Consider the following 27,947-nt stretch of genomic DNA (forward strand, 5'->3'; position numbering starts at 1 on the left):
AGAGATGCAAGGGGAGGGGTTGAAAATGATATGGAATTGGGAGGGTTTAATTTGATTAATTCCCACAACCTCTAACATCTTGGGCATTCCCCCTTCATCTGCTGCTATTTTCAGGTTGACTTTCTTATGGATTAAATGGAAATGACTATATTTAATGCAGCCAAATCTCATGCAAAATCCTAGCTGGGTACCACAGACCAGAAACAAAAATGTCAAAAGGGACACATTGAATTTTCAAAATAATAAAGACATATGCACATACACTATAAACACACACACACACACACACATACACATACACACACACACACACACACACAGGTGACACTGTTCAGTAAACAGACAAGAAAAAGCATAAAAATCACAAAGAACGCAGTTCTCCACAAGTCTACACTCTCAGTTTAAGCATCCTTTCTCTTTTCTTTCTTTCACACCAAATTAACATTCAGCCTCACTGCTGTCCTTTGAAGATCTTTCGTACTGTGTAAATAAAGGGCAAATAATGCACCGTGGGTCACCATAATCTAAATGAAACCACTGTGTTTCCAGTTTCCATGGATTGAGAGAACACAAGGATTAACATGATTTATAAGGCATACCAAATAATCAACAAGGATCCCAGACCCAGATCAAGTCTTACACAGTGTGTCATACAGCACAGATTAAACTCCAGTCTAGTTTGTTGTTGTTGCGTTACAATTGTTTATAAAAATGAAATGTGCATAGTTTTTTTTTTGCAGAAGAGGCTTAGCAGAGGAATCAGCTTGTCAATGTCTGCTGTTTCTTCAGAAAGTGGTGACCTTACATAAGATGAAAAGTAGATATTTCTCAGAACAGTAAACAGAAAACAGAAAACAACTGACAGCATTGTCAGTTACTTAAAAAATGGCTGCAGCACATTAAAGGCAACTCAATGTTTCTTGAGGTCACATATAATAATAATAATGATAACAATAATGATATTATTATTATTATTAATAATAATAATAATAATAATAATGAAAGTGAGATTACTGCAAGAAAATTTAAGATAACTACAAGTTAAAACAAGCACCTTAGCTTGGACAGGTAATTTCCTTGTTTGTGTTCAGGCCCACCCAGGTGTGTGTGGATACGTAAACCTGACTCTAGGTAACCATATCTACAGGCCTGTGTTGTAATACAGGAGCTCTGTGCCTGGAATGCGACACTGCAGGTAACGCTAATGCTAACGCTAACGCTAACAGGACGGGGGCTGTACCTCCAGCCGTGCATGCGGAAGCCAGGGCATTGATCTCCACAGCGGTTACAGGGCTGTCCCCGGTCTGGGTCCTCATCCTCCCCCTGCAGAAACAACACGCTGTCAGTCCACCAATCAGCACCCAGGTTACAGAGGCAGCAAGAGGTACAATAACGATGATAAGACTAGCTAACTCAACAATCACCCAGTTGCAGAGTCAACCACTAGATTAATCAACATATTTCAGTTACATCCCCTTGATGCAGAATAACCACTGCAGTTAGGATTATAAAATAAAATGCAAAGGTCATGCAGTGTTTTTAACAGAAGATACTATTTTAAAGTCATAAACAGAAAAAGAACGTGAATAAGCCAGTGCCATCCTAAATGTAATACAACACTCGGGAACAATGGGAACAATATAATAGTTGGGGAATATAACAAACAAAAAATTTGCCAGAAACATTATTGATTTTCTAATAAAAAAAAAATACAAAATGTGTATTTTAATCTTTTACATTCTCTAAGTATATTTCAGTCATTTTCTATTCCCAAAGTATAACCTGACATTCCAAAGTCTGGAACATCTTGAGACTAAATATTTACAGTATTTCTGTGCACTGCAGAAGAAATAATTACACTGCCGATAGGAAACTCCTCTGCAGCATGAGAGGAAAACCATGCACTTCAATGTACACAACGTGATGTTTGTGTTTTAAAGACTGTGTGCCTTTTCACCACAATCAAAAGTCAGTGTGCGATAATCCAGATGAGCAGAAATCCCCCAGATGCAGCTAAATGCAGTGCAAACGCTCTCTGGGTAAAACGCCTAAAAAGGCACGCCTGCAAAGCCCTGCACGTTTGCACATGCGTCCGCACAGGAGATGCTGCGCGACTCTGCGCCCGCTCGCATGCGCCCATCTGCGCCTCGGCGTTTGCGAGCGCCGCACGCGTGTCTGCGAGCCGCCGGAGAGGGATTAGCGCCAATCGAGCGCAGGCTAATGACCTGCGTCAACAGTCACAGGCCGCGGCCGTCCCCAGTCCCTGTGAAAAGGGGGGGGGGGGCTCCCGGTCTGTCAGCTGTCCCATGCGTGATCGGGGTGTTGTTCTCTCCTCCGCTGTATGAGGGGTGCGGGGAACGGGGGGCGTGGGGGGGGGGGGGGTGGGGGTTGGACCAGACGGCAGCTCCATTACTCATCTTAGCGCAGAGAGGGATTAGATGCTAAGTGCTGCTGGTGTCAGAGGTGAAGCAGCCGTAAACCCTCCGATGTAAGGAGCAGCACAGCCTGCTGCCCAGACTGCTCAGCTCCCGCTGGTCCCGCTGCTCCGCAGTGCCCTACTACACACTGCACCATACAGAGCCTTCAAACCTCCACTCAGAAAGGTCCTCTGCTTGGGGGTACTTACTGCTAAGCACGGCTGGAAGCTGAGCTGAAATGGGAGAGGATCTGGAGCTTGAAAAGATGGGCATTCTCAGGTTTTCAGTCAGAGTGAGTGAGAATGCCCTCTTAAAATCTGACTTCAGAGAACACAGGATAAGGAAGGCAAACTGTGGCAGTTAAGAAGTTCTGCTTGAGACACCTGCCAGCTCTTTATCCACTCCAAACAGATTAAAAGTCATGTGCTTCCACTGACGGTCACACTGCTTCAACATCTCTGCAGACCGTCTGGCATTTATTTATGTTAAAGGAAAGAATCGTGGGTATGAATGCCAGGTTATCACAGAGGCACTATGACCCAACTCTGGTTTACAGCACTGACTGGAAAAAAAAAAATAGACGGTCCTGTAAGAGAAAGGCTTATATATGTTTTAATAGACATATTCACAGATAGTCCTTGTAGATTTAGACTGTATATGTGCTGGTTCAGGTCCATGAAATAAATAAACAGGAAGATTCAAGAAGACTGCTTCCTTTAAACAAATAAACGAGTGCTGACTTGCTCCAATAGGCAACCCCAGTAAAAAACATGAGCCAACACCACCCACACTCCCTAACCCATCCTCTTTTACAAATAATTCAACCTTTTTTATAAAAACCTATCCAGGCAACTGTGGACCATCCTAAATACTACTAAATTATAGCACAGATTTAACACAATGACTTGTTTCTATTAAGTGTACTTAACATTACATTACACTGTTTTCATTTACATTACATTATTTTCATTTAGAAGACATTCTTATCTAGAACAACTGACATAGGTTGCAATTTTTTCTTACATGTTATCCATTTATATAGCTGGATATTTACTGAGGCAATTCTGGGTTAAGTACCAAGTGTACAGCAGCTGTGCCCCAGCAGGGAATCAAACCGGCAATCTTTCAGTTAAAAGACCCACTCCTTACCACTGTGCTACACCTCCGCCCAACACTTATACTTTAAAACAGTGAACAGCTCAGAGTAACTTCAGCTTGAGCATACACAGGCAATCAGTTACTGGTAGAAAGAATATACATTGATCCTTGTGTTACAGAACACTTCTATGCTAAATCACACCATCTCCTGCTTGATACCATGTAAGGTAACAATTACCATATGTCTAACTATAAAAATCTGCAATTATATGGGGCACCTCCCTGAGCGTATCCATGCCTCTGGCAGCCAGACCCACCCTCCCGTTACTACTTTAAGTACCCTGTGCAACTATAAATACAATTCATCTACATTAATTACACAGCAGGGGCACAGAAAAATGCAACCATGTGTTTGTAAATGTTTTGTTTAGTTAGCCTCCATGATTCTGTGATCATGAAATATGCCTACAATGCAATACTGTGCAAAATACCGAAAAGGCTTAACAACAGACAGAGAATAACATGCTTTAGATCACCCTCTCCAATTTTCTCGAAAGTCGATGCCTTTATTTGAACTGTTGAGGTAACCCACCCCAGCAACATTTCCTTTGTGTACTAAATCATTTTTGCACAATGATTGATTGTTTTGCCATGCTAACCATCCCAGGCAACCAGGCCTTTTTCTCCTATAATGAAACCAAATGTCACTTAGGCACTGCCTGAAAGATGCCTCCTCAGTTCCATGGTAACTCCTTTTCAGTATTCTGTGTTAGCTTGAAATGTAGCTCTTGCTCGGTCTGAAACAACACAGATCCATCAATCATTTCGGCTATTACATTTTATAAGCAAACAGCCAACTAAATGTCCATCCCAGAAAAAAAATAAATAAAAAATATATATATATATATCCCAGAGGAAATTATATTGTAAAGAAGAGGTAGCTGATGGGCATAAACTGAATTAGTCATTGCAGTAGTACAATACTGTCTTGCAGCAAACCAGAAATATCAGCTGTGCTTTATGAGTTGTGCGAGGCACAGCTTGAGAAAACTGATGTGCCAACAAGCAAGCCACTTCACTTGAGAAAAAAGACAGAGCTCTGATGACGACCTACATAACTATATCTTGTAAGTTACTTCAGGTTGTTATATGCAGCAAAATTATGAATTTCTACCTCAAGTGATAAACTTGAACTAAACATATGAACTCTGATTTTAATACAGACAGAATCTGTGCTACAATTTAATTTGTTTTCATTTATCAGACGCTCTTATTAACAGCAATTTACTGGGCAATCATGACCTAAGGTGCCCACCATAAGAACAAAAGGAACAACATACAGAACAGCTATTAACACATTACTGATTAAGTATTGAGATAAATAGGTGTGCTATCACACAACAGTTACTGTTTTAGGATACACATTCTGTTTCTCAAATTATAGAAGCAACAACATCTTATTTCATGGCACAGTCACAGATACTGCCTAACAATTACCTATAAGAGTAACATTATCTTACATCACACTTACAAAAAGCCTACCCATATAGCATCCAGCAATGACCTATATTGAGTAACACTACACTGTGTCAAACCTGACTTTGGCCAAGTTGATTGGGTGATCCAGTATCTTGTGTAGGATATACCCAGGTTCTGGGAACTGAGTCTAAGCAGATGAGTTTTTAGCAGGCACCTGATTGTGAATGAATGTGCAATTCCAAGCTTTTCATTAAACTGAGCTTTGAACAGTCTCATTACAGTATCTACAATATTACTCTATTCCAGAGCAAATTTACATAGGTGACATTTTTTACATGTTATTCATACAGCTGGATGTTTCCTGAGGCAATTCTGGGTTAAGTACCCTGCCCAAAGGTAGAGCAGCAGTGCCCCAGTAGGCAATCAAACCAGCAACCTCTCAGTTACAAGCCCTGCTCCTAACTACTACGCCATGCTGCCACTCCACATTGCATTAGACAGCTCAGAAACCCACATGCACTTCAGGGCACCTGGTGGCAGAAACCAATAAACTGGCTTCATTATGAAGGGCTGGCTGAGGTCCTCATGCAGGGTCCCTGGAGATTATATCTGAACATATTATCCATACAGCTGGACATGCACAGCTTTAGGGAAAGTAGCATGCTCACAGACACAGCAGGTCACCTGGGAGCTGAACATGTTGCTGTCTGGCCAGGAGCCCATCCCCATGACCACCCCCACTGCTGCTATGTGGTGCTTATTGCACAAAAACAAAACCAAAACACAGCAGGGCCCAAAGGAACACGTTCGGTATCGGTGCAACCTGCTGGTATTTCCACAACACAAGCCACAGAGACCTTTCAACACCGGCGTTAGGAAACTGCCAGTAAATGATAATTAGCGTGACCGAGGTGCGGGACACTGCCCACCTGCCACATGTGATGTATCAGGTTTTGTTCTACTAAACCAAAAACTGACTGTAGCACATTGGCCAAGGGCTGGTAAGGATCCGCACAGACAGCAGATACAGAAAACTCTGCAATGCTTTTAATTTCAGAAAGTAGCAAAAATTCCAGTGCAGTACATCTACAGTGACAACTAGCCAAACACAAAAAGAAAAAACAGGACAAAGACAACAAAAAAAAAAAAAACAAACAACAAAAACTCCGCGACAAGGGGTATGGCCGCAGGTGGAAACAGTGACACTCACCATCCTGAGTCATACACCGGTGGCGTGCTGTGTCCAAGCGTCAGTGCGTTAGAATCCTAAAATGTGTCTAAACGCCTGGTTGATTGTCTGCCAGCTCCGTGACCGAGACTGAAGCTGAACCTGGCACTGTGCTAAATCTGAGACCGAAAACTGTCTTTGTGTGGAATATATCTAGCGGTCTGACTCCAGAAGCAAGACAACCGCTGATAGTATTTACCCAGGCTGTAAATCAGCCCGGATGGGCCTGTTCCCACAAGCAGGCGCGACTCAAACAGACACCTTGAGAAATTACTGTTGTCATTCGCAGCGCAAATTGCATGTTGTCGGACCGGAATGAGACCGAACCCAGAAGTCATGTATACCACCAGAAACTCAGAAAATGTTTTCTAACCAGATCAAAAATGCAAATGCTCTATTTTGAAATGAATTCATTCTCCTAATTTAAACTGAGGAAAACAAACATAGAGCACAGAAACCGGTGCTTGTTGTACTCGATTTTAAAATATATCCCGCATGCGGATAAGGAATGTGGCACACGCAATTCTGTTGCTCTGTAGAAGGGCTCCATCCTGCAGTAAAGATGAGCTGTGTGCCCCCTTCGCTTTTTAAAGACATTAGGAAGGAAATAAGCAGTGGAAATGTGCTGCACCCTTCCTTCTCTCTTGCTCTCGCTCTCGCTCTCCCTCTCGCTCCCTCCCTTTCTGCCTTGACCTTCCTCTCCCTCCGCTTTTCAGCTCTCCCTCTTTCAGAGGCCCAAATAGTGCTGAGTCAGCACTCATGTTACACAGTGCAGGGCCGATGTATTTGTCTTTCTATCCACAGACATCGAGGCCCAGCGCTACGCATGCATGCAGAACAAACTCACGCTGTAAGTGCGGACTGGTTCAACGGAGCGTGCATAATGTTTCCTTCATTACCTTACACACGACGAAAACACATACTTGCACAAACTGTGCTGGGAAAAAATTTCTAAATCCTACACATGACAACATACTACCACTGTATTTAAAATGGATCACACCCTTTAAGAGTACTGTACGTTCGACACACAGCTCAAAACATTCACCTGTGCGCCATCTTTCTGGGTTGTTCGATTTTGGATACTGTGGACTCCCTCACAGTCTGGGATGCTCAGGTTCTTAGGAGACGTCATGATTTAGGATTTGATTTGTTCTGTTAATTAGAACGTAAACAAGTTCGTCCTCTGACGCCGCTCTGTAGGGACCAACAGCTTCTCCGCCTGCATTTTTTTTGAATGGTTACACAACTGTTCCATACTCATAATATCTCACACCCTTACACGTAATTAGCTTTATTCTCATGAAAACACACACAGAGGTGGAAGAAGGGTGGAAGGGAGAAAGAGAGAGAAAGAGAAAACACACACCAAGAAAACAAAGGAAAATAAAAATAACATGAAGACAGAGCGAAACCCATTGCATGGCAGTTTTCTACAATATCACAAATAAATGTCTGATGCCTCTGCGAAACATTCCATATACTGAGGTTGTCAAATGCGGTGCGAGTCTTTCAGGGAGTTTTGGGGTTCTGCCGAAAGCCGCCTCAAACATCTCAATTGATGGACACACATAGAGACAGGAACATCAAAGGCTGGCCTACGGTGGGAGGCCAGCCTTTAATTTAAGGTTTAGGTTTACGGCAGGGACTGTAATCAAGGCTTTCTCTAAAATTCGGATTTGTTTTAGGGGACGGGGTAAGCGCCAGGCACGCGCCCTTCATTTCAACCTTAGCATTAGCCAAAACGGAGCCATTACATTATCACACACTGAGATAGCATTAAGAAGTGAAGTGAGGACTGATAACCTGAGGAGGGCCAGTGCAGTAAAGAGGGAAGGAACCCTTGTGTCTGTTTTTTTTTTACCTGCCTTTCCTTTTAAACACCACAGAAAGATTTACCCGTTTTACTTTTGTATATTAGGGTTTTTCATCTAGGTTTTCAGGGGGAATGATTTGGTTTTTTTTTTTTTGCATTTGTCACCTGGGCTGCTAGTTGAATAAACGTGTTTGAGATGCTTAAAAAAGAAACAAAATAAAAAGATAAAAAATAGAAAGAAATATCAGGAGTTTGTGCAGTTCTTAACCTGAACATAAAATGTGTTTATATCTGAGCGTACATGAACACCAAGAAGTAAAAATGAAGCTATAAGGATGTCTCCCATACTTCAGAACACTGTAGAATGTTGACCTTCACACATGACATGTCTTTCACTTACAAAAAAAAAAAAAACTGAAATAATTAACTCAGCTGGCCACTTTTCAAACAACATGCAGTCAGACGGTCAGCGGCACCAGCCTCCAGCAAATGAAGCAACACATCCCTGATAGTCACCCGCTGTGAAGTTCATATTTACTACAGAGTGCGGGTGACAGAGCAGGGGACAGCACGGCGCGGCACAGGGAGACCGCCCTTACCAGCACAGCCCTGACAGAATTACAGCGTAATTACGGAAAAGGATTCTCGTTTTGTCACTGGGCTACTCTCCAAGTCAGCAGCCCAGATGTCACATACGTAACAGTAGCTAAAACAAACCGCAGTAAACATCTCTCTTTTTCTGCTCGGCGGGCCAGTGCGTGTGTGTGTGGAACCAGAGCAGGAAGCCAACGCCACGGTACCCTGGGGTCCGGATCAGAGTGGCTGGTGGCAGCAAGAATTACCGAACTAAATAAAGAACTGAGGCGGAAACGCCCTCCCTCTGTGCCATTGAAATCTCTGTGCCGTTTGCCATATCGGGTCAAACTACACCTCAGCAGAACCGCCACTCTGTGGGAAAGTTCACCGCTTTGATATAAAAATCTCATCTGATGCGGGCTGCCACTGTGATATCCCTCCCCTATGCCCCCCCCCACAGAACTAAAACACACGCACACACCAAATCACTGACATGTGTGTCCAGATTGTAGCCTACTAGCCGCAAGCACTGCAACAGCTGGCAGCCCATGAGCTGGCCTAATGTGCCAGGGGGCATAAACATCTGGTTCCGCTGGCCACGGATGTGGTGATGCTGTTGGGGGTGAGCGTGGAGGCTAGGCTAGGCTAGGCTAAGCCTCTCACTGAGCTGGATAAGAAGGAGAAGGGGGGTGGGGAGCAGGAATGCTACAGTAGCGGCATGGAGGCATGGGATAGCTCATACCCCCTTATCTGCTCCTGCCCAGTGGAAGGGATTGAGAGATGGAAGACGGGTTAATTAAGCTGAATTAATTCCCTCTTTAATAGGATGAAGGCCTGAAGTGGTTCGATTTTACGAGTGTAGCTCTGTAACTCTTTACCCACTCCCTTACAGCAGGACCCATAAACATGCCCTTGCCTGGAGGATTCATGAGGAAATGGGAACCAGAATGACGGATCTCTAGTGCCTTAGTGGGGCAGCAGTTTGTGGTAATAGTGGCATAGTGGTAAAGAGCAAGGCTTGTAACTGAAACATTGCTGGTTTGATTTCCTACTGGGGCACTGCTGCTGTACCCTTGGGCAAGTCCTTTAGCCCACAACTGCCTCAGTAAATATCCAGGTGTATAAATGGATAATATGTAATAATAATAATAATATGTAATATTTGTAAATCTATGTAAGTCGCTCTGGATAAGAGTGTCTGCTAAATGACAACAATGCAACGTAATGCCTCAAACAATGTTGCTCCAGAGATGTGTTCACAGCCAGTTGGACTACAGGGCAGTGACTCGTGCAAACTCATGTCCTCTACAGACAAACTAACAATCATAAGGTGTAATCATCATCAATCAAAACATACACAATTAGACATCAATTGCCGCAGAAAGTAATTTTTACTACTAAGTCAGATTTTCTGATAGCAGCCCTTTGGTGTGTAGTGTCAAACCCCGAAATGTGTTCGTGGTGTTACTGACATTCCTTTCAAGCCTACAGAACAGCGAAGGCAAACAAATTCACCAGTACTGTTTTTGATTTTTAGGTATTACTTGTGCAAGATACAAAGTGTAACATATTGCGATTAACCAATAAGTACGTAGCTAGTTCGCACTTTCATGAATGAAGCAGCCTTGGTATGGGTTTTGTATAGTAAATTTGGAAATATGCCCTTTGTGCTACTATGTCCCCTATACAGGTGAATGGGTATATGACGTATTAAAGGCCCCTCCCCGAAACGCCATAGAAGTACGAACCTGGACGAACAAGAAGTTTGGTAAAACTATATCGCGTTGTCCTCAAAGCACCGCATTGTCACACTGAATAACAAAACCTGACAAACTTCCACAATAAATGGCAATCAAAGCGGTAACACTCTTGACTCAGTCGTTGACATGGAGCAAGGACACTGGATAACCGCATACCACCAGCAGCAAAACAACGACAGCTAGCAAACTAGCCAGCCACCTAAAACTACCCAAAAAAAAAAAAAACATCAGCCTCGACTCCATCGAGGTAAAAACGGTCGGGATATCTAGGTAGCCTGCTTGTTATCTTATCCAAAATCGGATTTGGCCAGTTAACAAGGTAGACAGGGTTTTAAATTCTATTCATGCAACAATCATAGGTTAAATACTTACCGAACGGTTCGATCGTCGCTTTTTAGATCCGCGTGTGAACATGAGTCGGGGTTCAAAGGCGAGCCGCTTAGATACAGATTCTATTCGTATCCAACACACAGCTAGCCAGGTAGCTGCATGAGTATATTCTCTAACCGATCTCTATATCCGTATAGTTAATTAGTTCACAGATGCAGACTTTTACGACTTAACAAAATAGTTGCTGGCTCCGTGTCTTGTAAAGGACGACAGAAGGCGATTCCCTTAACTAAGCAGGCAAACTTTGGACACAAGTTCTCTCCGAGTGACTCATGCGCAAGCTACACCTATTGTTCAAACTGGAATACTTTTCACCGTACTGTACATGACGCTCCGGGTCCCCCCGCCTCCCCGTCTCTCACACGGCGTGTTCCTCTCGAACTGGAGTTCAGGGATGTCGCTGACATGGAGCCCGATGGGGGGGAGGAGTCATCGTTTTAAAGGTACACGGCGGGCGCAGCAGAGGGACTCGAACGCGACCCGCTGCTGTCGCTCTTTACCGTTTCAGAGAAAATGTACCCTCCCAAACGTCGATCCAATGGGATTTTCGTTCTTTTGAAGTCAAGCGCCAAATGACAACTCTGATTGGATACCCCGCATGAAATATCAAGTCAAAAATTCCCACGGAAATCCTTCTAATAGTGACCGGATATATTTAAAAAAATCTTTGGTACATGTGAGCTCAACCCTGGAGCAGAGAGAGAGAGAATTCTCATTTATAATAGTGGGAGTATTATCCATACTGAGATCATCTATATTGTCAGAATGCAGAGACAGATTCTGGCTTAGCTGAGGTTCCGTGATCACTGTCTGATTACAGAGAAAGGCAAACGGAAGAAAAAGTCTGCAGAGAGAGGACCAGCAATTTGTTCAGAGGGTTAAGTTAAGCAATCACAAAATACCCACAGGCTTTGAAATATGACATGTAGAAATGTAGAAACTTTAAACGTGTCTTTTAACGCAATTTTGTCGTACTGTACAGGATATACTGTGCAAATACACTGGTAAATTTAATGAAACAGCAGAACAATTTACACACTGGTATACCAAAAGAGTAGAATGAAAATCAGGACAGATAGGGGTCATATCTTGTATAAAATTTTCTGAAAGCGTCTGAAATGGCAGTGTTCTGAAGACATTTAGCTAGATGAAGCACCACCAAAGGCAAGTCGGATTTACTAAAAATGTTTTGAACATTCTCAGCCATCATTCTTGCATATTAAAATCTACAAATTGTTCTTGTATTCAGATATTTCATTTAACTGTTGTTGGAAATTTGAAAGTGCTTCGGGAGAACCTTTTTTTTACTTAGGCAATACCACTCCTGAGAACAATGGTTTCCCATTAGTTAAAATTAGTTCAAATGCAGGTTGCTGGAAAGGACTTGAGGCCATTGCTCCACTTTAAACTGACCACTGCTGCCGCCTTGTGGATATATATGGGAAACAGTAATTAATTTTTCTGTACCATGGAATACGCTACTTTCCACGTTCCATAGTGTTCCGTTTTTTTCCAGATTAAAGTTATAAAAAATAATTTCCATGACACAGGACTTCATATCGGAACTGTTAAAATTGAAAACTTTAAACGATCTTTTCCCAGTACGTGCACAATTTCATAGCAACGGAAGCACTTTCAAAGACAATCAGTCCATTCATTTTATTATTACTAGATGGATGAATCAACATCTTTCCTGGTTTCCTGAACTTTTTTTCTATTACTTCATTGAGAAATGACTTTAGCTAAATTATTCTAACATGGAACAAAATGTATTTCAAGTGATGAGCATTTTTATGCAGTCTTTCACTGAATAAAATAAAAATAGCATGATTCACATGAATTATTTAAATGTCGCCAAGTGAATTGTTGCACTGTTCAAGCTGAAATGCCTGCACAGTCAATCTCTTTTACTAAATTATAAAATAGGTAATAATTTGACTCCATTGTTTTTTAGTGCCTCCATGACAACAGGTCACTGTTGTGCCTTGCCTGTTGGAATCATGAATTGTACAGGCTGTGGAATGCCCAGTCTCAGTGTTGCGTTTCTTTAATTGATAAGAATCAAAACGGCAGCATTTGTCATCCCTGTCAGTGTTGTTAATCACTATATCTGATTGCTTCTTACATCAGTATTTCTTATAAGTGCAGTGCACTGGATTATTACTCTGAATTACTCTAGTCTATCATAGAAAGATGTATGAATTGAGTATGCATACTCCATTTCAAAGAAACAAGAGGAAGCCAAATTACAACTAAACTGGATTATAACAAGGATTCTGACAGTTCACATTTAGCTTTGTATAAAAGCTCTAATCACAATAATCACAATATACAGAGCTTCAAAGTGTTTGTGCATATACGTTTAAAATATATATTAAAATGAAGTAAAATGCATTTGCCATCTTAAATTATTGAGGTAATTGCAACTTTTCAAGTAAGAACCCAGTAGATGGCACCAAACAGCATTACCAGCAGGACCTCAGTTCTAAAACAATTATTTTAAACTGATACCAGCTCTTGGTAAATAAACTGTTTTATTAATGAATTTCCTAGCACAGACACACTGTATGAAGTCAAGTCTCCTAAACAGATAAGGCCCATGTTCTGTTTGCAAATACTGTTTGCAGTTGGTACACAAGGAAAACACACAAACACCCAAATTGAAATTAGAAGTGCCTTTTATTATCCTTACAATAGTAGAAATGTCAATTTTCCACCATACAGTACTTAAACAGGTAGATTTCATTACACCAGAAGCAAAACTAAGATGTCTAATTATTTTACGCTTTATACAGAAGAAAAAAATCCAACAAACCTCCTCTCTACATCTTCACTTTCCCTTCTATATAAAATTAACAGAAAAAAATATTTGTTGTAAAATGGTTGTAAAAAAATTGTAAATATGGCTTGAGTTGGTCTTAGCTGAAGTACGACACCAAAACAAAAACCCTCAGTCATGCAATCAATCCCAGAAAGAGAGAAGTGTTTGTTTCATTTTTCAACTGTTTGTGAATAAATTACAGAAAGCATACGCAAAGAAATAATGTTATTCTCCTACACACAGACCACATACTGACATTGGTTATGTACTAGTTTATTAAAAAAAGATCTTTACAGCAAGTGTCAATTTCCTGATGTGAGAGTTGTACAATAAGACAAGACCAGTACACACTGAGAGAGAGACAGATACTGAGTGAGGGAGAGAAATATCTTCAGTACAGGGTGTGCTGTATGGGAGAGTACAATGAGGAATGAAACATTCACAAAGACCTGGAATAGGACGAACGAGGGGATGTCAACTAGCGATACTAGAGCAGACATCTACAAAATCATGTTGATTTTATCATTTAAAACTCACTTAGTAATTATTACATTAAAACCTAAAAATGTTATTCTACATGGCAGTATTAATTACTTGAGAACATTTTTATGTTTGCGTACTTTAATAAGACTCGAGCAACGTGGAACAGCAATGGATGGATGACACACCAAGAAGAATGGGGGGAAAAAAAAGATTAGTAAGCGATCTCTGCTTCATAATTGTCCCTTACAATCAGAGGAACACAGCTGGGCTTGAGCGTAATTAGCAGAAAAACAAGCTGGTTCACAAACAGGAAGCACAAGAAAGGGACAGCCGAAGTGAGCGTTCTCAGGAAGCCCGTTAAGAACGCCACTGATTCTCCTGGTGAGCGTCATCCATCCCCTTCCCTTTGCCCCTGCTTCCATTCCAAGCCTTTGACCTCTGACCCCTCAGTCCTGTCCCACTCTGGCTGTTCCCCAGCTTTGTACTGGTCTGGTGTTTCCCTTTGCCTTCTTTTCTCTCCTCTTCCCTTCTTTTCTCTCTTCTTCCCTTCTTTTCTCTCCTCTTCCCTTCTTTTCTCTCCTCTTCCTTTTTTTTTGTTGTTGCCAACTGCTGATTTCCTGAATTTCCTTTTTTTTAAGCTGTATTTTGTTTTGTTTGTGTGCTGATCAGGAGTAGTTTAAAGTCTGTCTTTATGCCTCACCTGTAAGAAAGAAAGAGATCACATCCAGAACACCACCAAGACAACACTTTCATACAGTTCACCGACAAAGCACAATCCCGCTCTATCATTCTCTGTGACTCGGCTGGAGGTCCTCCTGCACATACCTCCACCACCCAGTACTGAAATACCTCCTGTCGCCCACAGTGCCTTGCTTTAATGTGTGCCTGCAGCCATCAGAAGTGACAGTTACAATACGATTGTGCCTATTTCGGGCGGTTCTGAGTGGGCCACATGACTCGGGCAGGATGCAGAGAAAGTGGAAGGATACTCTAGGCGAGCTGGGAAAGGCAGGAATGAGAGTTCACGCTCGGGGTCGCACTGCAAACATTTCTCAGAAAGACTCATGACCAGGCCTTTTCAGGCTCTGGATCTCTGACAAACACACAGTTTTTACTCTTGCTGTGTCCACAATCGGCAATCAAAGCGGGATTGTGAAATCGGCAATCAAATCAGCCTTCCTGTGGACTTTTGTCCTACAGACTTTTTTTTTTGCAGATTTTTTGCAGACAGACCTTACAATTTAAAAATTGTGTAATATTTGCCTTAAAGTTTGCCATCATTGCCCTGGAAATAATGTCGATTGGGATTCTGTTATAACCGTCCCATAGTTGCTTCCTCCCTTGTAGGAGCTGCAGAATGACAGAGGTGGTGACTCCTGAGAAGACTGAATTTTGACCCCAAATTCCTCTGCTTAGCTTATAATCCTACAGCAATGTATGTGATAATATATTTATTAGGCAAAACACAACTGGTGGTGTTCCTCAGTAGCCATTTGGTTGTCATAGGAAGGAGCTCCATGGCAACTCATTCCATGTACTTCAAAAGCAGATCTTGTGATAGAAAGGTGGAAGACATGGAAAGGTCCTGTTCCTCAGTCTGTGTGCACTTCTGGTCTACCTGCACGCCCACACCTGACCTGACGTTACTCACCTGTGGGTGCTGCAGAGTGCTGCCTGGTGCTTTTTATGCCCATGTAGATGATGTAGGCGTCGTAACCAAACAAGATTCCCGCCAGTAAACCAAACACCTGGGAGGGAAACAGGGAGATAAGAGGTTGAGGAACAAAGGAAAAGCATGTGACCGTGTTAAGTAGAAAACTGCTTATCAGGCAAATATTGATCTTAGTCCTAATTGCATTTATTTTCTTTTTGTTTTATGGCCTGATTGTTAAAAATAGAGTGAAAAAGAAACTCCAGGTGAAAGAGTGAAAAAGAAACCCAGGTGAAAAAAACTATCATTATTCAAAGAGACTTACAGTGCATTGGGAATAAGTGAAAAGTACAAGTTCACATTGAATAAAATACAGGCGCAATGTAAGGTCAAACAGTAAAGCGTTACAGAACTGCTGTAAGAGAAGAATAACAGAGCAGCACAGTCCTATCAGTGCACAGGGAACTGCCAGTGTATGCTGAGGCACATTATATGAAGAGATTACATGTTATGATTTCTAAAAACACACAATAACATAATCACACAATGGAAATGCAGTCCACAGGGATTATGCTTCCTGCTTAATGCATATTCGATTCTGTAAATGCACACATAATCTGGGCCATCTGAACCAAACCAGGGTGACATCATGCCAGTAATGACAATATATTCTTTTCAATTTATTAGCAGAACAGCCATGTATACACAAGTCTTAAAAGCCTTTTTTATACATCAGTATATGTCTGCAAAGTTTCTAATAATTACAAAAAGTGTATGACTACTACTATTATACCAATTTAGTCAGATGTATGGGACTGTGCTCTTAAACAAAAAAAAGCTACATTTAAAGTGCTTTCCGGTTTATAAAAAGCTCAAAATGACTAGATATTTTAATATCAAAAGCCTGCCACTGTTCAGTTGTCTACATTAATAAAGATATCATTAGCATCAATCAAAAAATTTGACACCATCACTTAATAGACATGTGCCACAGTAATACAAGAAACATAGGCAGACAGGTAAAACTGGATAAAATCATTTTAAATAACAATGGACTTATGAAATTTCATTCCCTCTCTCTTTGCTGCCAAAAATAACAAGCAGCCTCTTCAAGCATGAAGAGAAACCTCATTTAACTTTCATTACCTCTGTGGATTGGTTAACACAGAGATTAAAGATAACAGATCTTCTCCTGTCATTTCCCTTTCCACCGGCAAAATGTTTCTCAATCACAAGCACAGCTTGTTTAATATGTTTGCTGTTGGTTATGTTGATGACATTCCCGTGAGAGGGAAGACTTGGTTGAGGGGTGAATATGTGCAGGATCCCTCAACCATGTGGTCTGTCGCAGCTATGTGTATCAAAAAAAAGAATGCAATTAAAAACAGACCTAGCTACATGGATTTTAACAATTATCTGCAAAAATGAACATTATACAGACTATTCTGTACTTATTCCTTATCAATTCTTTATTTTACCCTTAGTGCGAATGAAATAATCACATCAAGAGACTATCATCACCCACATTTCCTGACAGAAGTCCAATCTGAACTGTAAGGAAACTGCAGTGACTTTGTGAAAAAAATCTGGTAGGCACTCAAAATGGTTGTGCTTGTGTTGCTTCCTTTGTATAAAAAAAATTAGCTAACGGAATAATCACAAGGACCCGGTGTTCTGTAAACCAGCAGGGAAATACCAGGCAAGGTATGCTAAAGAATATTCTGGACGTGCTGCACATAGAAACAGGAGGTAAGGGTATGCTGAAGGTCAGGGAGAGCTTTTGTTGTGTTTTATGAATAGGTGCACCCTTTTAGGGTGTAGCCGTTTTGAGTTTAGACAGGCACGGTGTGGGTGGGGGAGCCCATACAGGGCACAGAGGGAGATGAGGGCCTCAGAGAACACCTGCTGTGGTTCATTGTGGGAAGGGACAGAGGAGCAGAGGACATGTGTGGAGGTACAGGATAAAGGTGAAGCTGAAGAGGTAAACAGTTCCGAAATGTTACGCGGGTCACCATCAGTTGCCAGTGTGCTGAAATAGGAAGGGGTGGGACATGGCCAGCGCTATGGGGGTGCTTAGGGGCACATTGCACCCCAAGAGAGACCTCAGTGCACCCCCAGTTGTCTCCTTATATCCTGATGTCTACATGGTATTTATTACATTTTTTTTTTTTAAAGATATGACACTTTGTGCCCCCCCATGGATTGCAAGTGCTGCTCTCTGTATTTTCTCCTGGCGCCAAGCCTGGGGTGGAGGGTAGAGGGGACGACCGACAATATCAAAGGAATATTTCATTTCTTCATGTCACATTCCCAAAAATTTCAAAGGTTTCAGCTGTAGAGTAAAGGTAAAGCATTCTCACCCCCCCTGCGATGCGGGCGCCATCGCCTGCTCCACCAATCAGACAGATCAGAGACGTGATGAGGTAAAGCAGGGAGCCAATCGCAGCTCGCAAAAGGTCCTGTGGATTGGAGAGGGAAAGACAGTCATTAGTGCCTGTCAATGGATCATTATGTTATCAATACTTAAGCCTTAAGTATCACAGAATGACCAGAAGCTGAACTGTGACCACAGTCTACGATTTATGAATAACTGTTTCGCTCATCATTCTTACTAATACATTTTAGTGTAAATATATCTCCTTCACTTTGTATAACTCTGTGTGTGTCCGTGTGCATGTGCACGCTTATGTGCGTGTGTGTGTATCACTTACACTCCATGGCCAGCTGATAAACTGGATTTGCTTGTCCAGCTCCATCATGAAGATGACCATGAAGACGATGGCAAAGACCAGCTCTACGATGGCCACCGACGAGTAGCCGCTGTACAAGGAGGCCGCATAGCAGATGAGAATTATCACGCTGAGAATCTGAGATGGAAGGAAAGAAAGAGAGAGAAAGAGAGAGGAAAGGGGATTAACATTTCATCCATCTTTGTATACCATTAAGAGACAGATACACGCTCAGAAAAGTCATCACAGGCTGACACCTCCCTCACCATTCCAGAACCAGAATCACCCTTTTTCCCTGCCAAACGCAATAAATGCACAAAGAATCTGCCTTGGTGATATGGTGCCAGCGGTCACAGTATCACACACAATACGCAGTGCTTCCTGACACACATGTACGCACTTGTACGACTTACGCGACATCGCACACAGTGCAGGAGAGATAGCGCAATCACAGTAAGACAAAACATAACCTCTCTATCAACATACACTCATACACTATCTAGCCATTATTATCAGATTATCAACCTACAAGAACAATGTGGGCTGAATTCCAGGTTAACACCTTAATGGATATTTTTAAAAACAATAGTTATCTAGAAAAGAAATGACTCATTGCCGACCTCAGCAGGTCCAGAAAATCCGAGTAAATTTTTGATTAGACATCCAGATAGGAAGACAGGCACACGTGGCATGGAAAGATCATTTATCTACAGGGGTTTTGTGGTGAAATATATTTGCCTGATCATGTTCAAACAGAGCCACGTATCATGCACTACATTTATTGGATTGTTAAGCATGTCAGCTGGAGCCAAATCTGCTCTTTGTCCAAACCTCAAAAGTTACTGAACACTGTAATAGACACACTGAGTGTAAAACTGCCAAAAATCAGCTTCCTGCCTTTAGACTAGAGAAATGAACTGTCTCATTCAGCCAGGCCCACCTCTGTGCATCCTTCTGAAAGTTACCCATCATGCACAGAACAGATTGCCATAATATGGTGTCTTTAATCTCTCCATTTTGGATTTAGAATCAATATTTTGCACAGAGATACCTGGGAGAAATGAGACCTGTTGGCTTTTAGGAAGGCATTTACTTCATCTCTGATTGGAACTGAAAAATGAATTTTCCTCTCTTCCTAACCATAGAAAACATAAAAATTCTGTTTTTACACCCCCAAAACATAATCTTGTTTTTATTTTTTTCCCCCCATCATACCCTGCCTAAACCTACCCTGTCTAAGCAAAGCTCACATGTTCACTCCCAAATATTGGGTCCCCACACAGACTTAAAAGCACAGTTCCAGGTGAACTTCTCTCTCAGAGTGAGGATTTAAATCTCGTACCTGCAATTAAAGCAGCCCCATAGGGGCATTAATACACATATCCGACACCAAATGCAATCAAAACATCTGAACTGCGAAAACCTCACACAATTTATGTACAGACAAGGACGTCTCAGAACGTGACTGATTTTCTAACATAGAAAAGACATCACTTTTGTCTAATTCTGTTTAACTTGTTTTCTTTCCTTTTGCAGTTCTGTGTATTTTTAGACTTAACACATTCATGTAGTTGCCCATTTACAAGCCAGTGGGTTAATATGTTTGCTCAAATCCAGGAATCTGGTAAGTTAGCAACTGACAACATGAGAAATGGTTGAGGTTCAAGTTCAGTGCAGTGCCTTGAAAGAAAACAAGACACTGTAGCTGTGAGTGCAGCCCACCCCTTGTGCTCCTGGTATGCTAAACGACACACCTGTCCTGTGAAAACACGTGAAAATGTACAGGCAGTGTGTTTGATGCAAATCAACACAGTGGGGAATCTACAGTTATGAATACCAGCCACAACCCTCTGCCCTGTCCATCTCTCATCAGGTGCCAGGTCAGAGGGACACCCTGCTGAGAAGGGGCATGGTTTTACACACTGCAGAGAGGGGCATTACATTAATACATTATTGGCATTTAGCAGATGCTCTTATCCAGAGCGACTTACATCAATTACAGGTTTTTTATCCATTTGTACAGCTGGATATTTACTGAGGTAATTGTGGGTTAAGTACCTTACCCAAGTGCACAGCAGTGCCCCCGTGGGGAATTGAACCTGCAACCTTTTGGTTATTGTTATACACTGCAAAGACTGGACAAGCTTTTGCACACTGCGAGTCTCACTGGCACTGTGGTGAGGCAGCATGCTCTCCCCTCCACTCACAACTCTGCATTTCATACGCTTACAGGGAAACCTTTCTTTCCAGTCTCATCTCCACAGGGAAAAACCAAAAGCACAACATTTTTAAAACATTTAAAAAAATCCATTTTCCAATCATTCATTATTTTGGCTGATTTTTTTTTGCCATATTTCTTCCTCTACAAGTGGAACTCTAACACTCTAAAAGTGTTAATATGTGTTTCTTGGCAACATTCACACTCTCAGAAAGTGCAGTAACTAAAACTAACGGTTTTATTTAAATCAACTTCGGAAAGGACATCTCGCAACAATGCTGTCTTTTTCAGGCTTTTTTCTGTGGTTAGCCGGACAGAGTGGGGTTAATTCAGTCCTCCCCACAGAGACGGGAGGTATGGGGGTCTCTGCATTTCTTGCACACACACACGGCTGTTCTGCAGGCCATCTCTGTGTGTGTGTCAGGAGGGCAGCTCAGTCCCACACACTGCATTACCCTTCACGCCTAATCACGCCAGCTGCCAACACAGGCACACAGTCCCCACACACATCAACAAGGGGGTGTCTGTAAAGTCCCAGAGTTTAAGGGGAGGGTCGCCACACGGGGTAAACTCCAAAAATCCTATAATTTATAAAAACAAAAAACAAAAAAAAAAAAAAAAGGAAAAACTTTTTGGGCACTCTTCTGCATGTCTTAGTCAAGGATTCCTGATGACGTCACAGAGGCACAGAGTGCCAAAATGTTGTTTTTGTACAAATAAGGTAGTTGATCAGAGTGTGCAACATTTCTTTAAATTCTGTGACTTGATTTTTCCTATGGTCTGCATCTCAGTACTAAGGGTGAGTATAAATGGCATACTATGCTTAGATCTGGGCTCCAGAGGAAACATACCCTAGTATTCCCTCATGGTTGTGATCCATATTTACACAGCAGAGCAAGTAAATATCCTCACAGAGGGCAGCAGAGCTATGTTCAGTGAGGACAGAAACATTACATCAGAGGAGGGCTCGCAATCCCACGCGTTGTTTAATTCATCATTAACACCAACACTAAAAAGGAAAGAGAGAGGCAGCTTGTCTCTGAGGCTGTGAAAGTGAGTTACACCAACACTCAACTGGCAGTCAGAGGACTGGTTTCACGAACACCCCCTCCCTGACACCCCCCCCAACAAAGAGACCTATGTGATTGAACAATGATCAACAGAATCTCACAGCTGCATGAGGATTCTGGAACGCTGGCTTACTGAATAACAAGAGTCGGGCCAGGCAGCAACTGTCAGCGGGCGAGGCCATGGTGGGCGGGGGGATGGACAGACAGACAGGCTGACAGACAGACGGCCAGTTTGTTCAGACTGCAGGCCGTGACACGGGCTCTGTGTTTTGCAGCTTGCAGGGCTTAAGGAGAGCTGTGGAGGCAGGCTCACTGGCCACCCAGAATTCTTGGTAAGTAGTAAGTGTAAGGCAGTCAGCCATGCTGCCAGAGCCACGTTTCAGCTCCTTATTCAGCCCACCATCAGACCAGGACAGTGCCTCTGTGTACAGGCAGGGGTGGGGGGCGTCACTCTTGGAGATGTCTCACATGTGGAGAACATCTGTTGCTTGTATTACCCTGAAGAGGACTACCGAGAAATGAGCCAGTGCTTTGCACCTTTTCCTTGGCCTAAATAAGACACTCACTTTAGTAAATGGTGCTGGTTTCAGTACAACTTCAAACTCCTCATGATTTGACTGTGAATCCAAGTCACAGTTTCCTATGCAAGCACCTTTTCTGCTCTTATGACATTATCTTTTTTTCTCCTCTTTTGAATAGGTCTGTTTCTTAAGCCCTGATTGGCTAGTCGGTGCTTGACAAACTAACCACTGGCAGGTGGAAGTTTAAGTAAGGAAACAAAGAATTCTACAAATTATTGTTTACTACACAACTACGTTCCACGGCACAGATTAAAAATAAAAATAAAATAACGATTACTGAGACACATGGAGAATAATCAGTATGGTTTTAACATTTTTACCTTCTCCCTGCCTGTGAGATCTACACATTTGTACTTTTAAGATGCAACATAAAAGGTAAAATCTGTTTGGGACTGCCCCAAAGCTAATCCACTCCACCCATGCAAACACACACACACGCACACACACGCACACACACACACACACACACACACACGGATGCACACACCCTTAGCTGGCAACACATCCATGTACAGTAGCACTGCACTCTTGGTTTCAGACTAACTGACAAAAGAAAACAAAGGAAAGGAGAGGACAACACAGTGACTTTCCAACACTTAAAGAAAGACATGGAGGCGCGGAGAAAGCACATCGGCATGTAAATTCTATTTAATTACTCTGCCAAAGTCGTTAAACCCGTCCATTAAAGACCAAAACAAAGTCCTTGGCTGCTTGAAATAAGCGTGCCTTTCTCATGCCCATGAATTCAAACTAGGCAGCCCTTGATAAGCCCTTTCCACACACCCACACACCCACACACACACACACACACACACACACACACACACACACACACACACACACACACACAATGACACCTCTGTGAGCATGGCTGCATGGGCACAGTCCACAGTGAGGCTCTGCTAGGCCATGTAAAACTGACTCCACCCTAGCCTACGGTTTGGTGATGCAATACTGTTTAAAAATATTACTGTGTCCACAAGCTCCAGGCACGGCTGATAGTAGAACAATGTCAGGCCGTAGCACTGAGGCAGAATAGCCAAAGCAGGCTAGAACTATTGTGCAGGCAGGGAGGTACCAGAGCTGCATCCACCGTAACAGTGACCGTAAGTTAACCATCACAGTCAACTTCAGCACTCTGCCAAAATGCAACCTCTTCGGTCAACCACAGGTAGGTTTACACATAGCCTGAGTGTAGAAGAGGCCTGCAGAGGCAGGTGGAGTAAATTTATCATAGAACGAGATTTCCCAAATAAATCCAATGGCTCATTCTGAAGGCTTATGCTGGAATTTCACAAAGAAGTGAATGATTCCTCTCAGAAAAAAAACCCAACAAATCACATTCACAGCGGCAGTCAAAGGTCATGACCTCAGCACTGACCCCACCAATCTTCTAGCCTTCAGTCCCTCTGATCTCACTCATGTGCAGTTAATGAAAAATATAAACTCTTTAACTGCATGCTTTAGCACACACTGGTGCAAAAAAGTATCATACAACCAAAACTGTCAATAAATGACACGTGTAAATTATTATTAAGACTTGTTTGGCAGTTGCTTGAGTCCTGTCAACAACACCATGACTGCACTTACATCACATTTACATTTATTCATTTGGCAGATGCTTTTATCCAAAGCGACTTACAAGTGAGGCAGAGTACAGCACATGCAAAAGCCATACAAGGAGTCACAATATTAGAAGTGTTGCATGACCAAGTTTCAATAGTAGACAAGTTACAAGCTAGCTGGTAACAATTAAATTTGAATTTTTTTTTTAAGGAAAACAGAGTTTAGGACATAAAAATGGCTTTAGGTGGTAGTGATTCAGGTGCTGTTATACTTTATTTTTTACATGGAAATAAAGAAAATGGAAAGACCCCTATGATTAGTTACTCTGTGTACACTTTTGAACACGTGCCTGCACAGGAAGGCTTGCTCATGCTGTACATTAACACTGTGTTACATTTACAAAACAGCATGCACTAACGCAGGGCATGGGGGTGGGCGTGGGGGCAGGAGGGCTGAAAGCTCACAAGGGGCTGAGCAACAGGGAGCCGTGTTAAAAGCAAACACCCCTACAGCGCCTGAATTCCAAATGTCAGACACCAACAGCCTTTCCTCACAGCTCCTCTCAAATCACACAGTTATGTCACTTTTAGAGTCGAAGTTAAAAAATGCGACCTAATTAACCACATCTGTTCAAAGCTAATTAAACTTCACCACAGTTCATCCACCGCCACGCGAGGACTGGATGTTTGGGAGACAGCTACCCATAGTACCCCACTGTGATAATTCCACCCCATAAGGAAAAACGATTTCAAACCAACGTTCATTTTTTTTTTCTGATAACCACATATCACTAATGGGCTTTCCACATGCCTTTGGCTAGGAAACCCACCATGACACATAGTAACACCACTCAATTGACCTACATTTTTTGTCAGGTAGAGTGGAAATTTTAACACTGAAAATCTAGCTACCCCCCCACCCCGCCCGCCCACCGTGTTCCAAACCAATGTAAAGTTCTAGCCACTATATATGGTTGCATTTTAATCAAGGTTTTCTGAATAGAAGCCTGGCATCTGGGATCTGAGCCAAAAGGCTTGATCCACAAAACCTAACTACAGCGACAAAGAGCTGGCCTGAACGGCATGTGCAGTTAATCACAGAGGAACAGAGGAGGTTCCACAGTGAGTCCTATATACTGCCACCTATTAATACCGGGATGCCTAAAATGGCCCGGTCCTTTGGTCTGAGGGCTCTTACACGCCTGTGCACAGGGGCCATCGTGGTTTACCAAGAGGGAGTCTGGGAACTGGCAGCCCCTGTGGCACAGAATGTCAGAAAGCCATCATCTAAAATTGGTGTACGGCACTTCTGGAATTTATAGACCTCTCTCTCTATATATATATAGTGAAACCAGGCACAGGGAGTATGTGCGTGCGTGTGTCTGTCTGTCTGTCTGTCTGTCTGTAAGGGGACTAGGCCAGTTTACAGGGCGATAATGTGGGGTCTCCATGGAGGAAATGAATGGAATTCCTGTTGCACTTCCTTTTCCTTTAGTGTTAAGAGGCACTGATGTAAACATATGGAATTACACACGCATTAAAAATATATACACACTATATACAGAATATAGCACAGTAATCCATGTACATAAGATATGCAACTGCTAACTGAGATCTAAGGCGACATTTGGCAGAAGACATCAAGCCAAAAAATGCTTGCATTCAGCAAGAAATGATGGTTAAACCATCAAATATACAACTATTTTTTTGCAGTTTTGACCCAGGCCTTTTTTATAAGACTTAAGTAAGAAGAGATCAGAGGAGGGAGCTAATGGGTTCATACATGAATTACTTCAGTTCGCTTCTGCATCTAATGTACATTTTGAGATCATGACCCAACCCAGGTGAATAATTTAAATAAGAAATTGCCATGAGGGTTAACAGAACACCTCTGACATTGAACAATTCAAAACCCACTTTCATCTGAACTCTGAGTTCTGTCTTACCATATGCTTGGGATAAAAGTATTCACTGAATACATTCAAACTGGACAGATGCTGAAGACTTACAGATGAATTTCAGATGTCAGTGAACCACATTTAAGTGTGGTGTTACATTCGTCTAGAAAACCTGCTGTGTCTCAGAGAAAAACACTAAATATAGAAACAGTGGAGCCACTTCCCTATGAGATGTGAAAGCAACTGTGCACAGAAATCTTTAGTAAGAGATCACCAGAAGCTTGCATAAGTGTATGCATAAAAAACTGCAGCTATAAATGCGCAGTAAATCACCGCAAACAGGGGCAGTGCTCGGCTTACCCTGTCCTACACTGAAACTAACATTTTCCATGCTCAGTCAGGCCTTCTGGCTGAAGCCATAGTTCCTGGCGCAAATATGCAATTTCCTATTTCTCAAGAACAGAAGTTATCCTGTGAAAAAGCAAAATGCAGTCAAGTTACAAGAGGTTCACTGGGCTTTGGTCGGTCACTGACACAGCCCTCCTGGTTAATGCTGTTTGTCGGTTGCATCCAACTAGTCTGTCACGCCCTGTGACGATGCAGCTCTTTGCACCTACTCTGAAGGCAATGCAATTCTTTGAATGATCTCAGTCTATATCAATACCTGGTAAGGCAAAGTGATGTTTATGACACCACCGTTTACAATCAAATGCTCTCAATTGTACCCCAAATTCGTGGTAGAAAATGTTTACGAAAGACCACCGATGTAGCGTATGTGACACCAACTTTAGTACAATGTACTGTAATAGTTAGAATATTTGTAAAGCGGTTATCTGTCATTGTAGAAAGTCTATCCCTAACCCATTACTCCATGCTACTCACAGGTGTTTCAAAATAAAAACCTGCAGTTTCATCGTTATGCAGATAATATGGTTAAAAAAAAAAAAAAAGCAAAAAGCCAGCCTCTGCCTACACTAGTTTCCTAGTGTAAGTTTCCTTGCCAACGTGAAGAAGGGGAGCTCGGTATTTTTTCTTGCGTTCATTCAAGGTAATGATGACGCGATTTCTAAAATTTCCTACAAAATAAAAATTATTTTCCTCTGTCCCTACGGGTGGGCATCCGAGGCGATTGACGAGGATACTGTTTTAAGTGTTTAAACTATTTATTTGCACAGTTATTTATAAAATAATCCCATGCCTACACGTTCCGCGATAACGTCAAGTTAACGTTAAGTGTGTCCCTCACTGCAAAGTTACCTTGCAGCTAGTCTACCCTCATGGACGCTACCGTTTTACTAACGGTAGTGCAGCTCGTCGCGGAGGTGAAAACTTACGATTTCAGCTGCCAGAATCGTTCCTTTTTGGGTCCGCACGTAACTCTTCAACTTCGTCATGCAGTTCGCGGCAGGACTTTCCGTGGTATCTGCCATGCCTGTTGCTGAAGCTCTCAACGTCTGCTACCAACTAAGCTTTAATGTGTGGAGACGCACAGGATAGAAAAAAGAAAAAAACCCAAAAGCAGAGTTGCAACAGGTGTAGGAAAGTTTGCAAGGTTTATATCGATATTGTAATCCGTTGAAGACAGGAAGAACGTATCAAAGGACGAAATCAACATAAGAAATCAGCCGTTAAACTTAAAACTTCGTCGCTGGCAATGTCGCTCAGAAAGAAACCCCTTAGATTGTACTTTCTGTAATATCCTGTACAACGGACAGATCAGGAAGATAAGGCTATGTTTGTTCTTTTTTTCTGTCGCTTTTCTGTTCCACAGAACAACGTCGTTACACGTCTTCAAACAGGGAGGGAGGAGCAGAGGGGCGTTGGTTAGTTTTCTCTTGAGAGAGAGAGGGGGAGAGAGTGAGTGAAAGAGGGGGAGGAAAGATTGGAGGAGGGCGTGAGAGAGTCGGGAATGGGTAAAGGAAATTTATGGTAAATTACAGCCGGAGTCAAGAGTTTACAGAACAAACAGCTCTAAAGAAAGACACGTTCTTGTCAATTGCATCAGAATTTGGGAAGACTTATTCCGCCGTTTAAAAGATTTACGGTATCAGAATGGGTAATTAACAAGGGCAGAATACTTTAATATAGGCTAATCTTCAGTTTAATTCATTGACTCGAGTTTTGTTTCGTACCCAGTTCTATAACCTTAATTAATAAATTTTAATAA

At 42.2% G+C, this 27,947-nt stretch overlaps 2 protein-coding genes across 2 annotated transcripts in view; both read right to left on the bottom strand.

The window, feature by feature from the left end:
* Positions 1–11,126, bottom strand: part of prickle3 (prickle homolog 3) — a 30,042-nt gene extending 18,916 nt beyond the window's left edge. Inside the window, exons 1-2 of the mRNA XM_036532734.1 lie at positions 10,747–11,126; positions 1,241–1,323 (exon numbers count right to left, since the gene is read on the bottom strand). Coding sequence (XP_036388627.1) covers positions 1,241–1,323; positions 10,747–10,788 — 125 coding nt within the window. The 5' untranslated portion in view covers positions 10,789–11,126. The remainder of the gene's footprint in view (positions 1–1,240; positions 1,324–10,746) is intronic.
* A 3,540-nt stretch (positions 11,127–14,666) lies between these two features.
* plp2 (proteolipid protein 2) lies at positions 14,667–27,599 on the bottom strand. The gene is made up of 5 exons (XM_036534017.1): positions 27,115–27,599; positions 18,431–18,586; positions 18,080–18,178; positions 15,720–15,816; positions 14,667–14,768 (listed from the first exon to the last, which is right to left on the bottom strand). The coding sequence occupies exons 1-5, from the start codon at positions 27,208–27,210 to the stop codon at positions 14,758–14,760; spliced, it is 459 nt and encodes a 152-aa protein (XP_036389910.1). The 5' UTR covers positions 27,211–27,599; the 3' UTR covers positions 14,667–14,757.
* Positions 27,600–27,947: the final 348 nt, after the last annotated feature.

The sequence above is a fragment of the Megalops cyprinoides genome, chromosome 7 (genome assembly GCF_013368585.1).
Source record: "Megalops cyprinoides isolate fMegCyp1 chromosome 7, fMegCyp1.pri, whole genome shotgun sequence".
Classification (NCBI taxonomy): Eukaryota; Metazoa; Chordata; class Actinopteri; order Elopiformes; family Megalopidae; genus Megalops; species Megalops cyprinoides.

Coding starts and splice junctions, on each gene's coding strand:
- plp2 (XM_036534017.1), bottom strand. CDS start 27,210: ATGGCAGATACCACGGAAAGTCCTGCCGCGAACTGCATGACGAAGTTG. Junction 18,587..27,114: donor CGATTCTGGCAGCTGAAATC/GTAAGTTTTCAC, acceptor CTTCCATCTCAG/ATTCTCAGCGTGATAATTCT. Junction 18,179..18,430: donor TTATCAGCTGGCCATGGAGT/GTAAGTGATACA, acceptor TCCAATCCACAG/GACCTTTTGCGAGCTGCGAT.